General features: G+C 37.7%; 2 protein-coding genes across 4 annotated transcripts; both read left to right on the forward strand.

The window, feature by feature from the left end:
• Nucleotides 1–18,749: 18,749 nt before the first annotated feature.
• On the forward strand, nucleotides 18,750–20,816 carry LOC145034424 (protein trichome birefringence-like 23). Of its 2 annotated transcripts, none has more exons than XM_078982829.1 (3): nucleotides 18,750–19,193; nucleotides 19,450–19,739; nucleotides 19,818–20,816. In XM_078982829.1, exons 1-3 carry the CDS (start codon nucleotides 18,956–18,958, stop codon nucleotides 20,589–20,591), a joined length of 1,302 nt encoding a protein of 433 aa, XP_078838955.1. In that variant the 5' UTR covers nucleotides 18,750–18,955; the 3' UTR covers nucleotides 20,592–20,816. The 2 variants fall into 2 exon arrangements, with proteins under 2 accessions (XP_078838955.1, XP_078838956.1); XM_078982830.1 differs by having other exon boundaries at nucleotides 18,751–19,193; nucleotides 19,453–19,739.
• A 3,057-nt stretch (nucleotides 20,817–23,873) lies between these two features.
• On the forward strand, nucleotides 23,874–25,869 carry LOC145034425 (protein trichome birefringence-like 23). Of its 2 annotated transcripts, none has more exons than XM_078982831.1 (3): nucleotides 23,874–24,208; nucleotides 24,503–24,795; nucleotides 24,930–25,869. In XM_078982831.1, the coding sequence occupies exons 1-3, from the start codon at nucleotides 23,980–23,982 to the stop codon at nucleotides 25,695–25,697; spliced, it is 1,290 nt and encodes a 429-aa protein (XP_078838957.1). In that variant the 5' UTR covers nucleotides 23,874–23,979; the 3' UTR covers nucleotides 25,698–25,869. The 2 variants fall into 2 exon arrangements, with proteins under 2 accessions (XP_078838957.1, XP_078838958.1); XM_078982832.1 differs by having other exon boundaries at nucleotides 24,506–24,795.
• Nucleotides 25,870–27,131: the final 1,262 nt, after the last annotated feature.

Here is a 27,131-nt window from a genome sequence, read left to right on the forward strand (position 1 = left end):
CGTCATCTAAATTCCGCTAGATGACTGGATCAAAACAACATCAATGCCTCTCACCTGTTTATTACACACCAACTATCTACCCATGTTCTACCCAACATATTAGTAGATAAAACATACATTTTTATACATAGTTTCAAAACTTGTATAGCATGATCAATCAATACATTTTCCACATAACAGATGAGGCACACACACATAACACGTATTTCATAGAGAAATAATCAGATCTATAAGATAGAAGAAAGTGAATATACATTCATACACATAACAACAAAATATACACATAACACGTATTTCGTATAAAATACTTCATAATTATGTGTTAGAAGAAAGTAACTACACACTCACTTGATCAGAAGATGATCGGACAGCACTACGGCTTGTAGAAGTAGTATTCTTCGGCAGATCTGGAAGATCTTCACAAAAACCGAACTCCTTGCGGGCAGAGCTTCGGCTCGGGAATCTTACTTCTCGGGATCTTCGGGACCTCGGGACTTGCTTCGGGGCTCGAGAATATTACCGGGGCTTCAGGGTACTTATGGCACGCAAATCGATGCAAAACGGGAGAGAGAAGAGAGAAAAATAGCAAAGGAGTCGGCTGCCCTCGCATCCTATTTATAGGAGGCTGGAGCCTCGGAGTACGCGGGGCGTACTACAGTACACGGGGCGTACTGGTCCGAAATCGTCACTGCTTACGTATCCGAAGTCCTTGAATGAGAGTGTCGGCATACCTCGGTGTATGCGGGGCGTACACGAGTACGCGGGGCGTACTTCGGATGAGTCCGATGACTCGTCCTCAGATAATACCAGAATTAAAGATTAAATTTAAATACAATTTATTTAATAAACTTCGGAAATTCATATCTTCTTCATGCGAACTCCGTTTTCGACGTTCTTTATATCCACGCGAAGGTGAGACTACTCTCTACAACTTTTGTTTAGACTTCGTTGGCTAATTTTAACTTTATTTTTATTATTTATTTTTAATAGGCCGGGACAGAAAAACTTCGTTATAAATTCATAACTTCTTCGTTTGACGTCCGTTCTCGCCTAACTTTTCATCGCTTCGATACCAACAACGAGATCTTCGATTCTCGTTTAGATTGTTTCGGCTAAAAACCGCTCGATCTCAAATCGAGTATTTCAGGCTGCATACCGCTAAGCCGAAACTTCGATAAATCATAACTTCCTCATACAAAGTCAGATTTGGGCGTTCTATATATATTCGGAAACCTCGTTTCAACTACTACAACATTATCCAAAGATATCAAGTTTATTTTACACTTAAATTTTGACGTTTATTTTTATTCTTAATTAATCAAACCACATAATTAAGCAATTAAGTACAAAACACATAATACTCAAATAATACACTCTTATTATTTCAAAACGGGTTACAAAGATTAACATAGACTATTACATTGATAAAAATGGCAAGCCCGGAAACACATGCGTTACACTGGAGGAGGGATCACCCTGAAACGATGGATCGAGAAGGTGGAATCGGTGTTCGAGATATGCGATTGCCCTGAAGAGATGAAGGTGAAGTTTGTTGCATGCACTTTTGTTGACCAAGCGCTCACTTGGTGGAACGGACACGTGGAAGCCATGACACTCCCCGTAGCCAATTCCATGTCATGGACAGAAATGAAAGAAATGTTGATGGTCGAATACTGCCCTTGTGGTGAAATTCAGAAAATGGAGCAAGAGCTGTGGAACCTCACTGTCCGAAATGCTGATATAGATGCCTACATATCAAGGTTTAGCGAACCGTCTCTGTTATGTCCTAGCATGATCACTTCAAAAGGAAAGAAGATCGAGCGATTCAACTGGGGACTAACCTCCCCGATCCAAGGAAACGTGATAGATGCAAATCCCGAAACTTTTGACAGTGCTAAGAGATTGGCCAAGAAGCTGTATGACCACAACAACAAGAAGGGTGAGAAGCCAGCGGAGACCGAAGCCAAGAAGGAAAATGATAGCAAGAAGGGGAAGAACAACAAGAGAAAGGGGCGTCAAGGCTCTGAAACTTCCAAGAAGCAGCAGACAGTGGCGGTTAATGCTGCAACCGCGCAAGTTTCGTCCACACCACATGCTCCAGCCTCAACTGCTCCAAGTGCTCCTAGACCTTATTCTGGTAATCTTCCCAAGTGCAACAAGTGCGGTCTCCATCACAATGGAGAATGCAGGGAGATGCAGTGCACCAGTTGCAATCGGAAGGGGCACACGACAAGGTACTGCAGGACTTACCCTGCTCAGAATCAACAACAGGGAAGCAAAAACAACAACAACAACTGCAACAACAACAACACCAACACCGGCGACAACAATGCAGGACCTAGCCACACCTGCTATGGGTGTGGAAGGACTGGGTATTTCCATCGAGATTGCCCTAACAACAACAATCCCGGAAATGGAGGAACAGGAAGGGTGCTGACCATGGGTCAGGGGGGGTGATTCAGGATCCCGTTGTTGTTACCGGTACGTTTCCCCTAAACCACACTTATGCATGCATCCTATTTGACACCGGAGTAGAGCGAAGCTTTGTGAGCAATAAGTTTAAACATTTGTTAAAACAACAACCCTAGAAGCTCAATGAAATCTTTACGGTGGAAATGGCCAATGGGAAAACCGAATCCACTGGGGAAATCTACATCGGATGTACCCTAACCCTAAATCAACACGTCTTTCGAATAGACTTAATGCCTATTTCCATTAGGAGTTTCGATGTGATTATTGGCGTGGACTGGTTAAGCCCCCACCATGCTGAAATTATGTGTCACGAGAAGGCCGTTCTCCTTCACCTTCCCAATCACGAAACCCTAAGCTACTTACTACCCCGACACAGAAAGGAGTAACCCTCAGCTGGGGAGAGAAACAAGACGCTACGTTTCAAACGTTGAAGCAAGCCCTATGCAACGCACCTATCTTGTCTCTTCCGGAAAGGACAGGAAATTTTGTAGTATATTACAATGCATCCAATCAAGGGCTAGGTTGTGTGCTTATGCAGCGAGGAAAGGTTATTGTCTATGCCTTGAGACAACTAAAGACACACGAGGTCAACTACACCACTCATGACCTTGATTTAGGAGAGGTAGTGTTTGCTATGAAGATCTGGAGGCACTACCTTTACGGTACAAAGTTCACCATCTTCATCGACCATAAAAGTCTTCAACACATATTCGACCAGAATGAACTTAATATGAGACAACAACGATGGATAGAGCTACTCAACGATAATGAATGCGAAATTTGTTATCATCCCCGCTAAACCAATGTAGTAGCTAATGACCTTAGTCGAAAGGAGTATTCAGGTCGCAGGGTGAAAGCACCGACCATGACCATCCATTCACACCTGTCCACACAGATCAATGAGGCTCAACTAGAAGCCTTGAAACTAGATAATGTGGCAGGTGAAGCCTTAAGAGGAATGGAGAAGAACTTAGAAATCAAGGGTGACGGAGTTTCTTTGGATCTAGGTTTTTCTCAATTGCATCAAATATAATAGAAAAACACCCTAAGCTCTGATACCACTCTTAGGTTTATAGCATTACAACATTCCTATATGCACATGCAACCCTAATTGCTTTGGATCTAGGTTTTTCTCAAGTTATACATGCAAATTAATTTTCCAAAGCATGACCCCTAATCTATCATACAAGAAAACAAGATATATATAATATTAATATTAGAAGGATAACTTTCTGGTTAATAGATTGATCTTGACCTTCAAGAGCTTAGTGCCCCAAGCGTTACACCTCTAATGGATTCACAAATACCACTTAGCAAATGATGAAGGAGAGAGGTGATGAAGGCTTTACAAAATTTGGCTAGGGTTCTCTTAGAATAGCATAGGGTCGAAAACTGTAAGCCAAGGGTCCTTTATATAGCTGAGGCCGCTAGGGTTGCCAGGTTAAACCCTAATCTGATTGCTTAAGCCTTAAGCAGTCCATGGAAACCTTCTAGAAGGCCTACGAATGAAATCTCTATGGTCTTCCCATAGATTTCTTCCACTCCTTCTTTTAGGAGTCCATCAGCTTAACTTGCAACTATCAATGATTTTGCAATATAAGTCCATGTTCCTTTTAATTAGTTCCTTTAATCCCAAAATTAATTCCAAATTAATTTCTGATTAATACTAGTTAAATAATATGATTTCTCAATTAATATATTATTCTTATAATATATTAATAAATCATTTATCAACCTTTTTCTCCAAAAGTCATCCTGTCAAGTTGCTATGATGAAGGCAACCCAAAAGGACCATGCTACTGTGGATCAAATACATACCAATTATAGTTATGAGCTTAGACACCTAATTCAACAATTTTATCATGCAATTCCTGAAAATCCTTAGCCTACATACTAGCTCTATCATATCATCTATACACAAAACAAATATGGGTATCATGGGGAATCACTTTCCTTGGCTCTGGCTGATTGTCCACATCACATTCTTTCTATCGGTTCTTTTAGGGTTAAATTTTGAAAACATTTTGCAGATCCTTAGTTTGAGTCTAGAATCACACAAGTGTTCATCCAATTCTCTCAAACTGGGGCTCTAATACCAACTTGTAACATCCCAAAATCATGACCAATGTTCATTTTTAAAACCACTCCAAAACCCATAAATTACATAAAAACATTATTTCTCTACCCATAACATAAACTAGAGTATCGCAAAAGCATAAGTCATATAAAAATCAAGGATAATGTACACAATCACACCTTTGCCTTGCCCTTGTCCTCTGAAGTTCCTGAAACCAAAAAATCAACTGTAAGTCAAAGCTTACTGAGTTCCCCCAAAATGCCCCACACAACAAACGTATTCACACACTGCATGTTGAGTCCACAGTCTCCCGACTGGATTACCCTTGGCCCAAAGTCTCCTGACTGGATTTCCATATGGCCCACAGTCTCCCGAATGGATTACCTATCTGGCCTACCATATCCTGAGTGGATTGCCACTGTCCCATAGTCTCCCGACTGGATATCCCCAAGTTTTTTGGCCTACAACAAAAAGCATTAGCGCCTCAACCCACCCACGCTATGTTTACATATGTAGCAGATAAACATATAACCAATAGGTACATGTAATCATACAGATCTACCAATCTAACATATAATAAGAAAATATAGGAAATCATAATAATCTACCAATCTAACATAGCATCATCCTATATAGTAGGATACATAACCTAGTAGGCCAATATTGGTGCCTTCGACCTACAAGTATAGTAATTAAAACTCGCCTCAATGTCTGAAAGATAGCTGAACTGAGTGCTGCTCCAAAAATCGACTCTACAATTCAACTTTAAAATAAACAATGACCAAACCTCAATCTACTTCTCAAATTACCCAATTTGACCTAAAGTCAAACTTGGTTAATGGTCAAAGGTCAAAATCCTTACTCAAAAGTCACCCAGTCACTCGTCACGTTGTGACCATTTATTAGTTACATCGTGACCTAAATAAGACAAAATAACCGAGAATCATCATTGTGAGACCTAAGTGCTCACGACGTGAGAAACGCTCTGGACATATTTGATGAATAAAGCTCATAATCCCTTAAGATATCCAACCAAAACTTCCAGAAAATCTTATCTATACAAATCGTGGCTTTTTGGACATGTTGTAGCATCCAAATCCTTAAGGTGCTTAAATTATTGAATTTTTCATTTTGGAGGAGGTTCATGACGTGCGCCATAGTGGCCACGACGTGAAAATGTCCATTGACCATTTGACGCGTATCCTCGAACCTCACGACGTGAGGCATAAGGTCGCATGATGTGAGCCATGTCTGATGACCCCAAACCCTAATTTTCGATATTTAATGGAATGAGAGGGTTAGGATCACCCATCCTCCGCCTCTCTCACTCTCTAGCCCCTGAAAACCCTAACTTTGACCTCATTGAGACTTTGGGCCATTGTTGGTGATTTTGAAGAGTTTACTTGGAGGTTTTTGGTTCTTTGAAGTGGAAGAAGGATCGCTTCATTTTGGCAATATAACTTCTAACTCTTGGATTTTCTAAGCTTGTGAGCATTTTTAAATCATAAAGCTCTTATCTTTTTGCCTTAAACATGTTGTATCTAAGCTTTGGAACCTTTCTTTGCATGGTTGGGTTGTTTAACATGCATGACATCCATAAAGTTAGCAAATTTATGGATCATCGAGACATCTTCTATATGTGAGTCCTTGGATCTAAGTTTTGGTGTGGGTTTTGGATTCCAAGCTTGAGTCTTGATTTTAATACCCTTATTTTGACCTAGTTAGTGTCTAAGTTATGCATCAGACACAATTTTTATGGTCCTTAGGGTCGAGGAAGGTGTTATGGAAAGTACCAATGTATGTCTTAAAGGATTAAGATCTTAATGCTCAAATTTGGTCAGAACCGATCTCACAGCGTGAGAAATGGAACGTCACGACGTGAGCCAGGTAGTTGTCTTAATATGAGGATGAGTGAAACTGATTCGACTCGCTGAGTGGGTCTGGGTCGAGTCTATTCTCACAATGTGAGCCTCAGTGGTCACGACGTGAGCCTGAGCTAAGGAGAAAGTTGACCTTTGACCCTTGGCCTTGACTTTTGGTCAACTCTTGGTTTTGAAGGGCAAATCTAAGGTTTTCCTTACATGATTATCTAGGTGAGGAGTAACACAGGGGTAGCTGATCGTGAGAGCAGTAGTAGTTGAATATAGATCGAGAGGTGAGTTTTCCTTCACTGTATCTATGGGTCGAAGGTGCCAACGCCGACCCACTAATTTATTATGTAGGGTGATGATTGTCTTTTTGACAATTGTTAGTTATGCCTGTATTTGCTAGATGACTATCTTATTCTTGTTATGATGTTATTGATGGGTTTTAGCCATAAGAACTTTCCTATGTGCGCATGCAAAACCCTAATGCTCGGATCTAGGCTTTCTAATTAAACATGCTTTGAATCCAAGACTTCTAATGGCTAATTAAGTTAAATAACAACATTGAAATAGATCTAGAATCATACCTTTGGATTCCTTGTTGATCTTGTTGTCTTGGAGCTTCTAGAGTCACAAATGTCACTCCTCTAATGGCTTACAAACACCAATAGCAAGCAAGATGATTTAGGAGAGAGGAGAAGGGAGGAATTCGGCCAGAGTATCTCTACTTTAGATGGTGTGTCGAATTCCCTCACCCCTAGGGTCTATTTATACTTGTAGACTCCTTAAGGGTTACAACCTAAACCCTAATTGGATAACTTAGACTTTAAGTTGATCCATATCCTTTCCTTGATAACCCTATGGACGATTTTGGCTTATCCAAGCCCTAGAAATCGTCCATCCTATCTAGGATAAGAATTTATAGTCTAAAGTGTAACTATCAAACAACTGACAGTTTATACCCTTTTATTTAATTAATCTCTTTAAGCCACCAAATTAATTCCAATTAGTTTATGACTTATATTAATCAAATAACCATATATTATTCCTTATAATATTTACTCTCTTTTAACAAATCATCCATCAAGTTGCTATGGTGAAGGCAACCCAAAAGGACCATGCACAACCGGATCAAATACTTACCTATTATAGTTGCAGCCTTAGACACTATTCCAACAGTCTCCCACTTGGATAAGTCTAGTAACTATACAAGTGCAATTCGGTTTGCAATCGTAGCTCTCAAAGACGCTATCAAACTCTGATCTAATCAATCTTGTCCTTTAGATAAGGGATCGTACAGTCCTCTGTTAGATATCATGCTGACAATCCTATGGAATGGTTAGTCAAGCATTTAAACTTCTCGATCTCCGATTTATTCGACATAGAACTTAATCAAACACATCAATTCAGTTCTGACCGGGCCCGACACATAAGTCAAATCAAATCATCGAGTGGCCAAGATATCTCTTCTACCCTCTTAGGATAAAATTTACAGATAAACTTCGACTTATATGCATTTACTTATTCATTAACCAATTATACACAACAATGCGTTTTATAACACCAAGTTACTGATGCGTTTTCGCATTATCAATGTACAATCAATTAACAAATAATAAACCATATATCTAGGTTTTAAGACTATATGATATTATCGTCTTGCGATCACCTTTTATATCATATTCCATAAGGTGATTCCATCAAGCGCGGGTTTGTTCCAATGCTCAAAACCAGTTCATAAGCACTCATGAACGTTGCAGCAACCCTTGCTATGTCTAACACCATTTAGACAATCTACACACCAATTCATGACAATCTTCATTCATATCTACTTCCAACATATGAACGATTGTGGACAATTTGAATAATTCGATTATTCCTAATAAACTCAATTATTCTGGAAGTCAAAACATGCAAAGTGAAACAATAGTTAAACAATTGACATATGACAGTAACTTTACTCATAAATAAAACTCCTTTATTTAATCATCAAATGTTAATTACATTTATCTATTATACGTTTCTAATACTATCTAATCTATACTAATATCATCCTTCAGCCCAATACTCCTAGCATGCTGCAAGTGCTTAACCCTACTCAGTCCCTTCGTAAGCGGATCTGCTGGGTTATCTTCTGATGATATCCTCTTCACTACGAGTTGTCCTTCTTCTACACGATGTCTAATGAAGTGATATTTTCTGTCGATATGTCGAGATCTACCATGATCCCTTGGTTCCTTGGTCAAGGCAACCGCACCTTCGTTATCACAGAAAATCTCCATGGGCTCTTTTATGGCCGACACAACTCCAAGATCGCCAATGAAGTTCTTTAGCCATATTGCCTCCTTCGACGCTTCGCTCGCTGCGATGTACTCTGATTCGCACGTTGAATCAGCTACGGTTTCCTGCTTGGAACTCTTCCATGTCACTGCTCCTCCATTTAGGGTAAAGACCCAGCCCGACTGCGAATGGTAGTTGTCCCTGTCGGTCTGAAAACTGGCGTCACTATACCCTCGCACCTTCAAGTCATCACTCCCTCCAAGGACTAAGAACCATTCTTTTGTCCTCCGAAGGTACTTAAGGATGTTCTTCACCGCAATCCAATGTGCTTTGCCAGGGTTCCCTTGATATCTGCTAAACATGCTCAAAGCGAAGGCTACATCAGGGCGAGTACAAGTCATAGCGTACATGATTGAGCCAACTGCAGAAGCGTATGGTACTTGGCTCATTTTTGCTATCTCAGCTTCGGTACTCGGACTTTGAGTCTTACTCAACTTGGCATTTCCTTGTATCGGTAGTTCTCCCTTCTTTGAGTTTTCCATACTAAAACGTTTTAGTACCTTCTCTAAGTAAGTATTCTGACTAAGTCCAATTAGTCTCTTACTTCTTTCTCTTACTATCCTTATTCCCAAAATGTAAGAAGCCTCTCCGAGGTCCTTCATAGCGAAACACTTCCCGAGCCAGGACTTAACCTCCTGCAGAGTCGGGATGTCGTTCCCTATGAGTAATATGTCATCGACATATAGAACGAGGAAGCTTACTATACTCCCACTGGCTTTGACATATACACAAGATTCGTCTTCGCTTCGTACAAATCCAAACTCTTTGACTTTCTCATCGAAGCAAAGATTCCATCTGCGAGACGCTTGCTTAAGTCCATAAATGGACTTCTCAAGCTTACACACTCTATTCGGATGCTTCGGATCCACAAACCCCTCTGGCTGAGCCATGTAAACATCCTCAGCCAACTTTCCGTTAAGGAAAGCGGTCTTGACATCCATTTGCCAAATCTCATAATCATGAAATGCGGCAATTGCTAGCATCACTCTAATAGATTTAATCTTCGCAACTGGTGAGAAGGTCTCATCATAGTCAACTCCAGGAGTTTGAGTAAAGCCCTTCGCGACCAATCACGCTTTATATGTGTGTACGTTCCCATCCACGTCGGTCTTCTTTTTGAAGATCCATTTGCACCTAACGGTCTTACGTTCGCGCACATAATCAAACAAATTCCAAACTTGGTTATCGTACATGGATTGGATCTCGCTATCCATTGCCTCTTTCCATTTCGCAGACTCCGGGCCTGCCATGGCTTCCTTATAGCTATTAGGTTCATCAAGATTTACTAGTGTACCATCACTAATATACGTGTCCCCTTCGGTAGTAATATGAAAACCATAAAACTGGGGATGAACTCTAACTCTATCGGAACGTCTAAGAGGTAAGGATTCGTCAATCGGTTCAACCGGAGTTTCCTCCTCGGGTTGAATGCCAGCGGTAGAGGTTCCTTCATCTATCGACTCTTGAATCTCTTCAAGTTCGATTTGCCTCCCACTGTCTCCTTGGCTTATGAGTTCTCGCTCTCGGAAAACTCCTCTCCTCGCAACAAAGACAACATTGTCTTTCGGTCTATAGAAGAGATATCCAAAGGAAGTTTGCGGGTAGCCGATGAAAATACATCGCTCACTTCGAGGTTCAAGCTTGTCGTGAGTATCTCGTCTTACGAAAGCCTCGCAACCCCAAACCTTGATATGTGCCAACGAGGGAGCTTTCCCCGTCCACATCTCGTGAGGTGTTTTGGAAACCTTCTTAGTAGGGACTCGGTTAAGGATATGGGCGGCAGTCTCTAAGGCATACCCCCAAAATAAGATAGGTAGTGAAGCACGACTCATCATAGATCGAACCATATCCAATAAGGTTCGATTACGCCTTTCTGCCACACCATTCAACTGCGGTGTCCTAGGAGGCGTCAATTGCGAAACTATTCCACACTCCTTGAGATAATCGTGGAATTCAAGACTTAGGTACTCTCCTCCTCGATCGGATCGAAGCATCTTGATTTTCCTGCCCAATTGATTCTCCACTTCATTCTTGAACTCTTTGAACTTTTCAAAGGTGTCTGACTTTTGCTTGATTAAGTAGATATACCCATATCTACTATAGTCATCGGTAAAAGTCACATAGAAGCGGTTCCCATCCATCGTGGTTGATCTAAAGGGTCCACATACATCGGTATGTATTAGGTCCAATAGCCCCTCACCCCTTTCACAAGTACTCGTGAAGGGTGACTTAGTCATCTTTCCAAGCAAACAAGACTCGCATGTGTCATCTTCCCTAAGGTCGAATGACTCCAACACTCCATCCTTTTGGAGTTGCGCTATGCGTTTCTTGTTGACATGTCCAAGAAGACAATGCCACAAGGATGCTTTATCCATACTAGTGGAAGAATCAATATTCAAAACATCATTTCCTAAGTTATCAACAATCATAACAGTTTCATATATTCCATTACATGGTATAGCTTCAAAGTAAAAGACACCATTTAGATTAGCCAAAATAGAACCATTCTCATTATTAAAAGAAAATCTAAATCCTTGTCTATATAAACCATGAAATGAAATGATGCTTCTAGCCATTTCTGGCGAATAGCAACAATTGTTCAAATCTAAAACCAAACTATTCCTAAGCACTAAAGAATACACTCCAATCTTGGTCACAGGCGACGATCTTCTGTTCCCCATGATTAGATTGATCCTTCCTTGCTCTACATCCCTACTTCTTCTTAGTCCCTGCACATTAGAACAAATGTGATAACCACAACCGGTATCAAGAACCCAAGAAATAGCATGATTAGAATCGTTAGATTTGATTGTGTATATACCTGCGAAAGATGGCTTGATCTTTCCTTCTTTGATCGCTTGCAGGTAATCCGGGCAGCTTCTCTTCCAATGTCCTATCTTGTGGCAGTGGTGGCACTCTGCCTCCTTTGGGTTGGAGCAGGGCTTAGCGGGATCAACTTTGGTCCCACTAGAAGAGGCACCATCTCGGGCTTTCACCTTGCGATAGTTATTCGATGAAGCTTTCCTCTTCTTTCCCTTTCCTTGACCAATTGCCAAGACAGGAGCAGCAGACGGATTGGGAGTAGGTGCAACAGACTTGTCTTTGAAGTTGCTCTTAGCGACTCTCAAAAGACCTTGGAGTTTGCTTAGGGTGACCTCTTCTTTGTTCATGTGGTAGGTCATCCTAAATTGGTTGTACATTGGAGGCAAAGAGTGAAGCACCATGTCGATCGCCAAGTCTTCACCGAAGTCAACATTTAACTTGAGAAGGCGGTCGACATACCTTTGCATCTTTAGCAGGTGCACGGTAAGAGATTCTCCATGACCCATCTTAGCGGAGATCATGTTAGTGAAAATCTCGTAACGCTCTTGTCTCGCGTTTTGGTGGTATCTCTCCAACAAGTCTTGATGCATCTCGTATGGATACATGTCCTCGTACAACTTTTGGAATTCGGAGTTCATGGTGACGATCATGATGCAATGTACCTTCGTTGCATCTCGCTCATGAGTTTCAAAGGCGGTGATTTCGGCGGGAGTAGCAACTTCGGGGTTGATTTTCTTGAGCTTCTCATCGAGGACATACTCCTTATCCTCATAGCGAGCAATGGTGCGAATGTATCTTATCCATTCGCTAAAGTTCGTTCCATCGAAGGTGACCTTTTGGCAAAGGCTCATCAACGTGAAAGAACTAGCAGCAACGTTGTTTGCGTTCGACATCTATAGAAAGGACAAAGATAGATTAGAATAAGAATCCCTAATTATCACCCAATAAGAAAAATTAGGGCTAGGATCCAACAATAACATTTACATACTAGAAAAGGGATGCCGTAATCTAACATGCAAATAAATTGAAGGTAAGTGAATGACGATTCACTAATTCTCCATTACAAAACTTAAACTATTAGTCCTAAGTGTTTTTGAGAATTCCTAGGTTCGGATGAGATTCATTGAACTATTCAATGGCATGTTTAAATCTCGATATGCCCCTCTTGTTTGTGACTGGGATGCCGAGGATCACAAAGCGGGTGTGAATTACCATGCAAATTCACATGGTGCCTTCATTGTAACAATCACCTATTCGATGTGCCGGTAAACCACACACGCTCCATCGAACTATGATAAACAATGAATCACCCTTTGCCACCATTGCTTAGAACCAATTAGTGTGCCGGTAAACCACACACGCTCCACTAACATCTTAGCAAGGGTGCAAAGTGTAATTTCATGGGATTGCATCAATTTACTTTTCCTAAAGTAACTAAGATTGGGAATTTTTTTAAAACGTGTAGTTACTTTGTATTTCTTATTATACTTTTAATGAGAGGATGAGGTTGCCCTATCCTACCCGTTCGGCTAACGACCCTCCACCAATCAAGCAAGCGGTGGGTGTGAGTGTACACCCATTAAGCTCCATTTTATAGGCCGCAACCTTATACCCACCTTGTAGATCGGCTTCGTGAATGAGGCCTATTAACGGTAAGACTAGCATTTAGTTATACATACATATATATATATATATATATATATATATATATATATATATATATATATATTATTCTAGTAATATCATATTAGTATAGGGTTGTATTTTAAAACTTTTTAAAATCTAGGGTTTGAAATTTAAGTTGTCTAAATTAAAACTTTTAATCACAAATATAAATTCCAAAACTTTAGGGTAGGTTTTAAACATTTAAAACATGGAGGATCAAATAACAAATAATTCCAATTAAAAATTAATATCCTAATTATCTTTGTTTGATTTATCCAAGATTTCTTTTAAGATAATTATCAAAATAATTAATCAATTATCATATAAGGAAATTAAATATTTTATTAGATGATAAATATCTTTAATTAGATCAAGATAATAGTCATATATATCAAAAATTCGGATTAGGGTTGATCTAATATGATTAAGGTAAGTTTCCATAAGATAAACATGAAAAAATCCCGGTTTTGCCTAATCCTGACGCTCGGACTCGCCGAGTACACAAGGGGACTCGCCGAGTCAGGCCTACTCGCCGAGTCCACCTTGGAACTCGCCGAGTCCATGACTCATAAACCCAAAAATCGAATTTTGCAGGTTTGTTTCAGTTAATCAAGCAACAATTTAAAGAAAACCAAGCTAGGCTCTGATACCACTGATGGGTTTTAGCCATAAGAACTTTCCTATGTGCGCATGCAAAACCCTAATGCTCGGATCTAGGCTTTCTAATTAAACATGCTTTGAATCCAAGACTTCTAATGGCTAATTAAGTTAAATAACAACATTGAAATAGATCTAGAATCATACCTTTGGATTCCTTGTTGATCTTGTTGTCTTGGAGCTTCTAGAGTCACAAATGTCACTCCTCTAATGGCTTACAAACACCAATAGCAAGCAAGATGATTTAGGAGAGAGGAGAGGGGAGGAATTCGGCCAGAGTATCTCTACTTTAGATGGTGTGTCAAATTCCCTCACCCCTAGGGTCTATTTATACTTGTAGACTCCTTAAGGGTTACAACCTAAACCCTAATTGGATAACTTAGACTTTAAGTTGATCCATATCCTTTCCTTGATAACCCTATGGACGATTTTGGCTTATCCAAGCCCTAGAAATCGTCCATCCTATCTAGGATAAGAATTTATAGTCTAAAGTGTAACTATCAAACAATTGACAGTTTATACCCTCTTATTTAATTAATCTCTTTAAGCCACCAAATTAATTCCAATTAGTTTATGACTTATATTAATCAAATAACCATATATTATTCCTTATAATATTTACTCTCTTTTAACAAATCATCCATCAAGTTGCTATGGTGAAGGCAACCCAAAAGGACCATGCACAACCGGATCAAATACTTACCTATTATAGTTGCAGCCTTAGACACTATTCCAACAGTTATGTGGTAGTAGTAAGGGTGAAATAGATCGAAGGGGTTTGCAAGCACCCATATATGCTTGACAATATCCGGTTGAAATAGACTGAATGGGATTGCAAGCACCCATATATGCTTGATGGTATCCAGTTGAAATAGACAGAAGGGGTAGAAAAGCACCTAGATATGCTTGGTTGTATGTATATTTAATATGTGGTATTTTGGGGGAAATCACTAAGCTTTGTACTTACAGTTTTTAGTTTATGTTTCAGGTACTTCCAGTTCGAAGACGAATTGCCTGACCAGATCGCACCACATCACCCTATGGTTTTCTACATTTAGAGATTTTGGGAATTTTTATTCTGATAACATGTTACTATGATACTCTTTTGACTATTTTGATATTAGTATCGTATGATCTGAATGAATTTAAAAACAAAATTTTATTCATATTTTTGGATTGTTACACATGCATGTATAATGCATGTTCCAAACACAAACTAGGGCACAAAAGGAAGAAATTATATTAGAAACTCATGCAAGATCCTCAAAACCCAACCATACTTCAGATCCCACTCTTATTTCATCAGAAGGACATTGAAGATCCATAAAGTTGGCAACTTAATGGATTCCCAACACTATATCATTCTATACATGAAAGATAATGCATAAAAACCTAGATCTATGCTTATAGACTCATAAAACATTAAACTTGAAAACTCACAAAAGTCAGAAGGTGTGAAAATGAATGATGGTGATGCTTGAATGCTAAGATGATGATGCTCTTCCTCTTCTTCTTTGCTAGAATCAACACAATTGGGATCAAAATCAACTACGGGGTGCTAGGGTTTCAAAAGAGAGTATTATGAGGTGATGAGGGTAGGCTAAACTAACCCTCACTTCCTTTCAACATGAAAAACAGGTGAACATCTAACTAATCTAGTCACATTTGATTTATTATCAAATTTTATCGTCTTCCTCGTTAGCTTCTTTATAGAGGTTTCCAATATATTTGTCGGTAAAAAAATCTAATTTTGTCGTCGTTATATTTCATACTATTATATTACATTAAATTAATCGATATCATCTGGTGTTGTTGAGTCAATTCACGCACTTGAGTGGTCCCTAGCTTTGAGGGGTGAGTGCCATAATTGACGATAAATCTAGATATATATGAATAATAATAGAATGTGTAACCTTTAAATTCTATAGAAAAAGAATTGTCGATATTTGCATTACAACCCATTAAATTTTCAAATAAAACTAATAAATCCCTCTTCTTCACAAACTGTACAAGTCGCATGACAAACCTTTCCCGTTTCCACCAACATTGGTGGTGTTTGAGATTGCTTATTTAAAACAATTTATGTTTATTTAATTAATCGGTGTCAAAACGAAGTTTAAAAAATCATTTGAATTAATTTATCCGGTATCAAAACATAATAAGTTAATAAATTGTTTTTTAATGTTTGACAAATCATGTATATTCACATAAAGTGACCAAAACTAACATCTTAAATACATGTATATGCATAGGATTATGGTAAGGTTAGTATGATAATTTGGTTTAAATAAGTTATATGTTGTTTTAGATAAGTAAGAAGGTTTCATTTATGAAAAACTCTTTATTCAAGTCATTAAAGATTTTTGTTTTTGCTATATCCAAACACTAAAAAATGCTTATTAACGGTGCCAAGTCTCAATAAAGCTAATAAGCAATTTAAATAAACAATCTCAAACAGCCCATAATGTAACTTTTTGCGTAACGTATTTGTCTAAATTAATCAGTTATGACAACAGACTTGAATTTTATGCACCTAATTTTGTATATGTAAAGGTCATTGCAAGAAAAATATAAAATGGATTTGTAAGCCAATTCATGTTATTTGAATTTTAACGAGGCATGACTCAATTTTGTTTTATAGAGCAGTGACACATTTACTTGCTTCATTAATTTTTGAACAATTATCAAAGTTTATATCCTTATTTTCATGCTCACTTTCACAAAAAAATCAAACTATTCCACGGGCTTTTTGTTTATTGAGATTAATGGTCACTTAAATCCACAAACCTAAGTAGCATTCAAGCTACACAAGGGGCCACGACATGTGGGCCTAGACATGCTTGTCCCAACTTGCGAGTAGGCATCAATAGACTAAGCTTGATCAACGGGCCCATCAAGCTTCGAACAAGCTCCTTTTTCGTAGGTGTGCCTTAGCCTCAACGAAGCTTTTTGCGGGCTTGCTTGGGCTATATCTGGACCGATTCGAAGCTTTTCAGTTATAGCTTCATTTTTAGCATTGAAATACATGAGTCTGATGCAATTAACATAAAATACTTGAAAACAATAAAAATAAATGAAAGTAGGACACTACAAATAACAATATACATTAATATATTTGTGCATTATAAACATCAAACTCTAATTTCTTTCGGTTACATGTATTTGAACATTTTCGAGATATTAAATATCCTCCTACTAAATGTTCCTGCTTATCCTCCTACTCACACGATCATCACAAGTATCAAAATAAAATGATGAGATGATGAAAGAGATTTAATGTTTTACACATGACAATCATTAAATTGGTATGAAGATAAAGTAGGAAACAATTTAATTTCCTTATAAAAAAACAGGTAGGGTGCTATATAAATAAATTAACTATGATGATACATAAACTTATGGAAAAAGTAAAAATAATATACGAACCAAGTGGGGTTTTAGTCTCGAGGAAGCGTTGACAAGGTCCGCATGCCTTAATATTCAAAATTTTAAGGGGTGTATGTTGGTTGTGTTAGACTGGCCTTCAACGGACTTTTATTGACTAGGCTTTGACCAGGTTGGACTTTCGGGCCAACATGATGAATTTTTGTGCAATTCTAAGGGTGTGTTTGACAAATTAGCTGGTAGCTGATAACGGGTAACTGGTAACTGATAACATTTTGTTAAATGTTATGGGGTAACTTTTGGATTTGGAGCGTTTTTTTTAAACTAAACGCTAGAAGTTTGTAGTGTCATACGAGACTTTATATTTAAAACGAAGAGTTTTGTTAAACGCTAGAAGCTAGGAGCTCTTAAACGTTCCATACCGAACACGCCCTAAATATAATGATTAATTTTCAACCATGTTGCCAAGTATTGTCGAAGTGCTATTGAATGTATCTGAATATTCAAGAAATTTTGAAATTCCTAACTGTAAACATGTTGCATCTAAATAAATATTTTGGCAAAGCAAGTTAAACCTCGAATACATATGGCTCGATATCTTCACCGTCATTCAAACCCTTGAAGCAAAATATAGACATTTTAATTTTGATGAGCGTTGTAATCAAATTCTTTAAACCCTTGAAGCAAAATATTAACACTATGTGTATTAGGCAACGTTCTAAAAAGCTCGTCATTGCGCGCCACGACTCCAAGGCTTGTACCTACCACCAAACTTTGTTAAAACGCCGCTTTAACTAATATATTTGTATAAAAATGAATAATAGTTGAAAATACATATAAAAATATTAATTATATAGAAAATTATCGCCTTAACTCACGCCTTACAAACGTCGTGATTCGCCAAGGCTCGGAAAAGCTTGAGGCTTGGTATTGCCGTAAAGTCACGCCTTACGTTATTTAGAACCTTAGTATTAGTTAATTTTGATGAACGTTGTAACCAAATTCTTTAAACCCTTGAAGCAAAATATTAGCACAATGTGTATTAGGTTAATTTTGATGAACGTTGTAACCAAATTCTTTAAAGGAACATTTTAATATCAAATTGAGCTTGTCACTACAAAGTTCTTCATGAGTAATTAAAAGGTTATGCATTTAAATCATGTCATTCGAAATGTTCATTAAATTACCACGAGTAAGATCAAATAACAAAAAAAGGGATTGCTTTGATTTCAAGAAAATTGAAGGGGTTGAACGACTATTCCCTGTAAGTACACGAAATCTACGTACTCATTAAACTAACCCTAGATTTTCGCCTAATTAGGAATAAGAGTGGCTACAACAATTTCTCTAAGAGAGCCAAAGGATCCCTAATTATGCCCTAATATGTATATCTGAGTCAGCGAGTAACTGTGGATACGTAGTTTAATAGTTATATGCCTTTTTTTTTCGCAATAAATTACTCTAAAATGTCCGATCTTTCTCTCTCTTCCCATCTCTGATCTGTTGATTAAGAAAAAAAAAAACATTATCGTCATTTGTCGGTTTTCTCTGTCAGAATCTCCTTTATTTCTTAAATTTATGACCTTTCAATTTTCATTTGGGCTCTGTGAGGAACAAAATCCCTATCGATTTAGACTGTAAACCGTAAAGGGATTGTGAGTGAAGGGGGAAAATGAAGCAAAATTGGTGGAGGTCAGCTTACAAGCAGAATCACTTGGTTTTCAAGTTAGGGATTTCGATTTTGTTCGTGGGTTTTGGATTCAGACTTCTTTTCTCACAATCACCCAGTGTGATCCCTGATGTTTCTGATAATAATACTGATACCCCTGTTGCGGAGAAGAATGTGAAGCCGATTCCTTTAGATGTTTCTGAATCTCCCAAAATAGAATTGAATCATATTCGTCCCAAAGGTATCCATGATTGTATTTTAACTAACCTTTTTTTGTTCTTGTACTGTCGGTCTAGATTTGAACTTTTTGCAGTTTTGATCTGCATTTACTTGTGTTCCTGAAATAGAAACGGACTAAAACTTGTGGGTTCTACTATTCACCCAATAATGCCACGCCCAGAATAAATCTCGATGCATCTGTTCAACCATATTCGTACATTAACTTTGCAAAATTACTTTTTTGGAACTGAATTCGTTTCTTGGAAATTGTTGTGAAGAAGATGGATCAGAAAAGTGTGATATTTTGGATGGTGAATGGGTACCATATTCCGGCGGAGCACCATACACCAATAACACCTGCAGATGGATCGAAAGTCATCAAAACTGTATGGGAAATGGTAGGCCGGATACAGGGTACATTAATTGGAGGTGGAGCCCTAAATCTTGCGAATTACCTCGTTTTGATGCGAAGAAATTTCTGGAAACGATGAGGGATAAATCGTGGGCTTTTGTTGGCGACTCAATAACTCGGAATCATCTTCAATCCTTCATCTGTCTTCTATCTGAGGTACGACTTTCTGTGGTGCGTTTCTTGATGTTTAGCTTCCAAATCCAGAAATATTTATCTGTATCTTGTCTCCTCTAGGTAGAAGATGCTGTTGAGCTTTTCCATGATAAAGATTACAAGAACAGAAAATGGCAATTTCCATCCTACAACCTTACAGTCTCGGTTATTTGGTCTCCTTTTTTAGCAAAAGCAGACATTTTTGAAGACATCGATGGTGTTTCATCTTCAGAAATAGAACTCCATATTGACATTCTTGACAAAACTTGGACTGAACAATTTCACACATGGGATTACGTGTTGTTCTCCTCTGGTAAATGGTTTATCAAAACAGCAATCTACTTTGAAGAAAACACAATTTTAGGTTGCCATGGTTGTGAAGGAAAGAACTTCACTGATCTTGGTTTCAATTTTGCTTATCGAAAAATCGTAAAGAATTTATATGATTTCATTATGAATTCAAACAAACAAAGTACGATTATTTTCAGAACATCAACCCCAGATCACTTTGAAAATGGGTCATGGTCAACGGGTGGGACCTGTGATAGAAGGGTTCCAGCTAAAGAAGGTGAGTTTGAGTTGAACGATTTGAACATAAACCTACGAGAGATTGAACTGCCTGAATTTGAAAAAGCAGAAGCTCAAGCTTCTGAAAAAGGGAAGAAATTGAAGCTTCTTGATGTGATGCCTCTTTCATTGGTGAGACCAGATGGGCATCCAGGTCCATATAGACATTTTTACCCTTTTGCAAAAGATAAGAAAGCTAAAGTTCAGTATGATTGTTTGCATTGGTGTTTGCCTGGGCCAATTGATCAGTGGAATGATTTGTTGATGAAGTTAGTGGTAGATGATTGATGTAATGCCTTGTGAATAGTGTTGAGAACTCTATTGGTATCCACTTTGAGGTTTTTGAACCTCTTATAACTTTATAAGTATATGTTGTTTCCACCAATTCTTAGGGTTTAGAGGTGTATTATTATTCCTTGTTGTTTTTTAATAGGGAAATCTTAAATTGTTGTAGATTGAACAGACTTATGCTTGTATAATATGGGCTTAATGGAGTATTTGTGATGTTTCTCATTCGTCTGTTTCATTTTCTCTGTCTTATGAATCCCGTTCTTGGGTTGAGTATGTTTGGTTTTTGCCTAAAACAAAAATCGAATAGAAAGAATCAAGTTTCTAGCTGTCAGCAACTATCAAACAACCTTTGTGTTTGTTTGGGTTTGGGTTCAAACGTAAGTCATAGATTCCCTTTCTAATTTTGTTTTTTCCATGTAACTTGGTTAAAATCTATCTACCAATTTAATCGATGAAGGTGTTAGTATATTGCTAATGTGGCATCTCATTGTACATCTTAATAATAATCGTAAAATAATACGAAAAAAATATTGTTGGTAATTTTAGTATCATATGCATTTCGGGTAGTTGGAAACTTGGAATTGTAAAAGTGTCAAATGAGATTCTAGACTATGATTATATAAGAGTCATGCACTGTAAAGTGTACATTTATATAATGTTAGTTTGACATGGATCAGTTAATGAAGGTCAGTTGTTAAGGTCACTCTCCTTAAATCTAGGGACAACACCCTTAAAGGGTTAGACAGTAAAGGCCCTTGTAGTAGTACAAGATAAATGGAGTTTATACACAAGTGTAGTTGAAAAGATTGGATAGAAATTATCATACTTATATAAGTCATTAATTTGGTACATGCTACTAAGGTTAGTCGTTGATTGAGTCAACTACCCTAGCTAATGCTAAGGGGTCACATGTTGCCGGGGTTCATCGTATAATTTTATCGTTAATTGTTAGACTTACATACCTATAACATGCTCGTGAAGTAATATTGTTGAAATAGATGTTGGAAAAGGGGGTTGGTGTTTAATTGGTGGGCCTTTGTAACACATTCACGAACCCACGAGTGGATGAATCGAAATATGGGTATGGTTGAAGTGTTGTGTTTAACACGTGCAAACTGATAGATTATGTTGTAAAAATCTCGATAAGTCTCAGAGTAGTCCCTAGTCGATTCCTGATGGACTAGAAGGCTCCTAACGATTAATCAATGTTTAGAAAAGGAATGAATATGTAGAAGCCGATGATTTTTTTTTTTGAAAGAGAACTTCCCTAACGAGGGTTTTCGGGCCCACTTTCACGCAACGACTAATCCCCCGCTGCAAATATGAGGTTGTGCCTCATGCTTTGAAGTCACTGCAAGCGAACCTCCCTGGCCACAAGGGCCGAGTAGTGTCAGAATTTGAATATGGGTCAATATGTTATCCACCATATCTTCCACATATCTCACCAAGTCACCACAATCCAAGTGGTTCGATGAATGTTAACAATTTTAAGAAGTTCTATATCAATAAAAACTATTTAAAGAATGATTAGTTGTGTATTAATCATATTAACCTATTTTGTTATGAAATTAGTGACATTTACCAACTTTTTTATGATATTAGTCATATTTAATTTTTTCAAATCTAATGAATTTACAACTTAGAGTCTCTGACTAGTTGCTGATTAATATCCGACTATACCGATTAATCTCTAGGTGGTAGTCGACCGACTTAGTACCGTTTAGTGACTTTTACAATTTTGTCAATAGGTGAATCGAAATTTGGTGTGTTTGTTTTTTCGCCATGATTTGATTTTATTTGAATGATAAATAATTGATAATATAGAAAGAAAGGATTGATGGTTGTAGTGTGGAAATGTGTATATAGTTGGTTAGTATATAACTATTTATAGGTAAAAATTGATTTTTTTTTCAAAGCCTTCAACGGTTATGAGACCGTTTGGTCTTTCCTTCTCTCCTTTATGATGACCCATAGCAGACTCCACTCAACGCCAACACTACAAGACATAAGGGCGGTGTTCACACGAAGACACGCCCCCAAATCATATTTATAAGTCTTACTTATCCATAGTACTTTATGGTCTAACGGGTGGGGAGGAGAGAGAGAATGTGGGTCCAAAATAAATTAAAATATTAGGTATAACAAAAAATGTTATGTAAAAAAATGTTAGTGATTAGGGTTAGGCCAATACCTATAGGGTTTTGATTAAGCCATGAGCCTATTTTGTATTCCTATTTATATGAGGTTGAATATTCAATATGATTAGATAATATGAAAGCATTCTATATTACAAACTTATATCAGAGCTCTAGGTTAAAATCCTACTATTGACCACAACTCGTACTTGTCACCAAACTAGAGCTCTTTCCTCGGCTTCTTCTACAGCTTCATCTTCTTCTGCCTCCTCTTGCCTCATCCTCGGATGACCCCTACCTCTAAGCAGCCTTCTGTCTCTTCCTCGACTGGCCTTTTTTTTTTATCCGGATCTCTTTTCCGAGTCAGCATCTTCCAATGTTGTTGTTGCCTCCCTCCGATAACACCTTTTCCACCGAGCAAGCTCTGATTTGAGATCTTCTCTCTCTAAATCAACATTGTAATCGTCGATCTCTTGTCCAAGTCAGCCTCGTCTGGTGCAACTCAATGCCTCTTTCTTTCTTACTTTTTTTTTCCCGCACTGCTCTATCGCCCAACACCATGATAGTCTCTCTCTCTCTCTCTCTCTCTCACAACAAAACGACATCTAGTTGCCGCTTCTTCTCTCTTCTTTGTTGAAGCCACCATCATTAGAGCTCTGCCACCACCGTTGCTATTATTTTCATCTATTTTTTATGTCTTGTTCTTATGTTTATTTTTCTAGTTTAATATTCTTCACCTCGTCAAACTGAAAGGAGTTGTTAGTAATTAGGATTGGATTGATACCCTCATTATATGATCATGCAAGACCAAAAGCGCATTTTACATTTCTATTTATATACATTTCTATTTATATGAGGTTAAATCCTCATTATGATAATGCAATATCAAACCGTTCTACATTATAAAAAAAAAAAAAAAAAGGGGGGGGGGGGTGGGGTATGGTAACAATTTTAGAGACCATGCACTCACCTTTTAGAAATTAGATGTACAGGGCATATAAAAAATTGAAGACTTTGACTTAAATTTCACATGGTGCAAACCACATTGATCAAAATTGCAAATTACTCTTAGTTTTAATAAAAGTTGAAAATAAAAGAATTATTTCAATAGACTGTCTATAAAGTATATACATTACGTAGTTTTTTTGTCAACGCATGGAAAACAATATGGGTCACCCAGTAACGCTTCTTACATATATGAGCTTCCTTTGTGGGGAAATAGACTGTAAAGAAACTATGAGTGAAGTGTAATGAAGCAAAATTGGTGGAGGTCGGTTTATAATCACTTGGTTTTCAAGTTAGGGATTTCGATGTTGTTAGTGGGTTTTGGATTCAGATTTCATTTCTCACAATCGCCCAGTGTGATTCCTATTGTTTCTGATAATAATCTTAGAACACCATTTGTGACGAAGAATGAGAAGCCGATTCCTTCAGATTTTGCTGAATCTCCCGAGGAATTAAACCAAATTCGTCGTAATGGTATCGATTTCGTACTTGAATATTGTTGTTCATTTTGTACATATTAGATTCTAGTTTTCTGCAGCTTCTATCTACAATTGCTTGTGGCCACGGGATAAGATTTGTGGATATTAATGTAATAAAAACAAGGCTTGCATTTTTAGTATTTACAAAATAATATCATAGCCAGAATAAATCTGGATACGCATATCTGTTCATGTTCAACCATATTCATACATTAAACGTGTTTCTTGAAAAAAAAAAAAAATACAAACTTTCTGGAACTGAATGTGTTTCCTGGAAATTGTTGCGAAGAAGATGATGAGAAAGAAAAGTGCGATATTTTCCATGGTGAATGGAAACCGAATTCGGGAGGAGCACCATACACCAATAACACCTGCAGATGGATTGAAAGTGATCAAAATTGTATCGGAAATGGTAGGCCGGACACCGGGTATCTTCACTGGAGGTGGAGTCCCAAAGCTTGTGAATTGCCTCCTTTTGATGCCAAGAAATTTCTTGAAATGATGAGAGGTAAAACGTGGGGTTTTATTGGCGACTCCATAACTCGGAATCATTTTCAATCCTTCATTTGTCTTCTGTCTCAGGTAAAGCTTGTTTGAGTTTCTTTCTTGATATTTAGTTTTGAAATCAAGAACTAGTTTATTATATATTTTCATATGAACAGTTAGTCAGTTATGATGTCGGTGTTTTTAATTTGTATCTTGTTTCCTTTAATTAGGTAGAAGATGCTGTTGACTTTTTCCATGACAAGGATTACAAGATCCAAAAATGGCATTTTCCATCGTACAACCTTACAGTATCCGTTATTTGGTCTCCTTTTCTTGTAAAAGCCGAGACATTTGAAGATAAAAACCAGTCCTCTGAAATACAACTCCACGTTGACGTTCTTGACAAAATCTGGACCCAACAATTTGACACATGGGATTACGTCTTGTTCTCCTCTGGTAAATGGTTTGTAAGAACAGCGATCTACTACGAAAACAATACCATTCTCGGTTGCCATGGCTGTGAGGGAAAGAACTACACTGATCTTGGTTTCAACATTGCTTACCAGAAAGTCGTAAAGAATCTTTTTGATTTCATTATGAATTCAAACAAACAGAGTACGATTATTTTCAGAACATCAACCCCCGATCACTTTGAAAACGGGCCATGGTCAAGTGGCGGGACTTGTGATAGAAGGGTGCCTGCTAAAGAAGGTGAGTTTGAGTTGGGAATATTTAATAGAATCCTACGAGAGGTTGAATTGCCTGAATTTGCAAAAGCAAAAGCTCGAGCTTCTGAAAAAGGGAAGAAATTGAAGCTTCTTGATGTGATGCCTCTTTCGTTGGTGAGACCAGATGGGCATCCAGGTGCATATAGATATTTTTACCCTTTTGCAAAAGATAAGAAAGCTAAAGTTCAGTATGATTGTTTGCATTGGTGTTTGCCTGGGCCGATTGATCAGTGGAATGATTTGTTGTTGAAGTTAGTGGTAGATGATTGATGTAATGGCTTGTGAATAGTGTTTAGAACTCCATTGGTATCCCTTTTGATGTTTTTTAACCTCTTGTAACCTTATAAGAATATGTTGTTTCCACCGATTCGTAGGGTTTAGAGGTGTAGACAAAAAAAAAATCATATCATTCCAATGGAGTATTTGTGATGGATGTTTCTCATTTGTTTATTTCATTTTCTTCGATTTATTTATGAATCCCACTCTTGGGTTGAGTATGGTTTGGTTTTTTGCCAAAAACCAAAATCAAATATAAAGAATCCAGTATCTAGCCTATAAAAATTGAGTTCGTTCATGGTTGGAAATAGGGATGTCAAAAAGTCCCGTGGATCCCGTTCCCATGGGGGCCCGTCCTGTTTGGGAGAGATTTTTAAAAAATATCGGGGGTCGGGACGGGGACGGGGGCGGTGACAAGGTTAACCCCTGTTTTAATTTCGGTAGCGGGGGCAGAGGTAGCCAATCTCGTCCCGAAACCCTCATGGGGATCCCGTTAATAAATTACACATATATTTACATATATTAATTATATTAATATAATAAACAATAACATGATTTTGACCTTTTAAAATTCATCAAAAACATGTTTTTAAGTTGTTAGTATAATGTTTTTAAGATGTCATAACTTTTTTTATTTTTAACATATAAAATTTTGCTATAAATAAGTATTTGTTTATTAAAAAATAGTTTCTTTTAGCCTAAATAACAACTTCTTTTAATAAAAAAAAACAAAAAAGGCAACCCAAAATCAATCGGGGGCGGGGAAACGGGGCGGGGGTAGGAGTAATAAAGGGGATTCGGGGGCGGGGCGGGGGTAGCGAGACTGAACATTTCGGGGGCAGGGGCGGTGACAAGGGAACGAGAAAATTTCAGAAGCAAGGGCGGGGGATGCACTCCCCGTCCCGTTTGCCCCTCGTTAACATCCCTAATTGGAAACATTAGCATGAATCATTTTTTTTTTTCCCTTTTTCTTCTTATTTTTTCCAATAAATAAACTTAAAAGTAATAATCTTTTCTCAGTCTTCCCATTTTTTTTCTTTTCTGTCCTTAGAGTCATTAGACTCTGGAGCATAGAGTTTGAGTTATATTACATAAGTCTTTATCCACAATATTTAAGTAAGAAAACTCATACATTTTAAATTTATCTTCATTTAATAAATATTATACATAAATTGAGTTGAAGGAAATTAACTTATTAAGGTATTTAAAATTTCAATTTGTTTACATCCAAGTAACTACTTTTTTTTTTTACACATTTAGGTAGCGAACTTTTTAGAAGTGTTTACATATGATCATTGTAACCGGTTGTAACATGTTACATCCGGTCATCTTGATCATATACGAATACTTCCAAAAAGTTCGTTATCTAGATGTGTATAAAAAAAAGTAGTTATCCAGATGTGAACAAACCGAAAAATTAAGAGTAAA

This window comes from Lactuca saligna, chromosome 3 (assembly GCF_052625555.1).
Source record: "Lactuca saligna cultivar CGN05327 chromosome 3, ASM5262555v1, whole genome shotgun sequence".
Classification (NCBI taxonomy): domain Eukaryota; kingdom Viridiplantae; phylum Streptophyta; class Magnoliopsida; order Asterales; family Asteraceae; genus Lactuca; species Lactuca saligna.

What these genes read in the sequence shown, in the direction of transcription:
- LOC145034425 (XM_078982831.1), top strand. Translation starts at nt 23,980, where the DNA reads ATGAAGCAAAATTGGTGGAGGTCGGTTTATAATCACTTGGTTTTCAAG. An exon ending in AAACCAAATTCGTCGTAATG is followed by an intron (nt 24,209 to 24,502) that starts GTATCGATTTCG and finishes ATTGTTGCGAAG; the next exon opens with AAGATGATGAGAAAGAAAAG. An exon ending in TCATTTGTCTTCTGTCTCAG is followed by an intron (nt 24,796 to 24,929) that starts GTAAAGCTTGTT and finishes TCCTTTAATTAG; the next exon opens with GTAGAAGATGCTGTTGACTT.
- LOC145034424 (XM_078982829.1), top strand. Translation starts at nt 18,956, where the DNA reads ATGAAGCAAAATTGGTGGAGGTCAGCTTACAAGCAGAATCACTTGGTT. An exon ending in GAATCATATTCGTCCCAAAG is followed by an intron (nt 19,194 to 19,449) that starts GTATCCATGATT and finishes ATTGTTGTGAAG; the next exon opens with AAGATGGATCAGAAAAGTGT. An exon ending in TCATCTGTCTTCTATCTGAG is followed by an intron (nt 19,740 to 19,817) that starts GTACGACTTTCT and finishes TGTCTCCTCTAG; the next exon opens with GTAGAAGATGCTGTTGAGCT.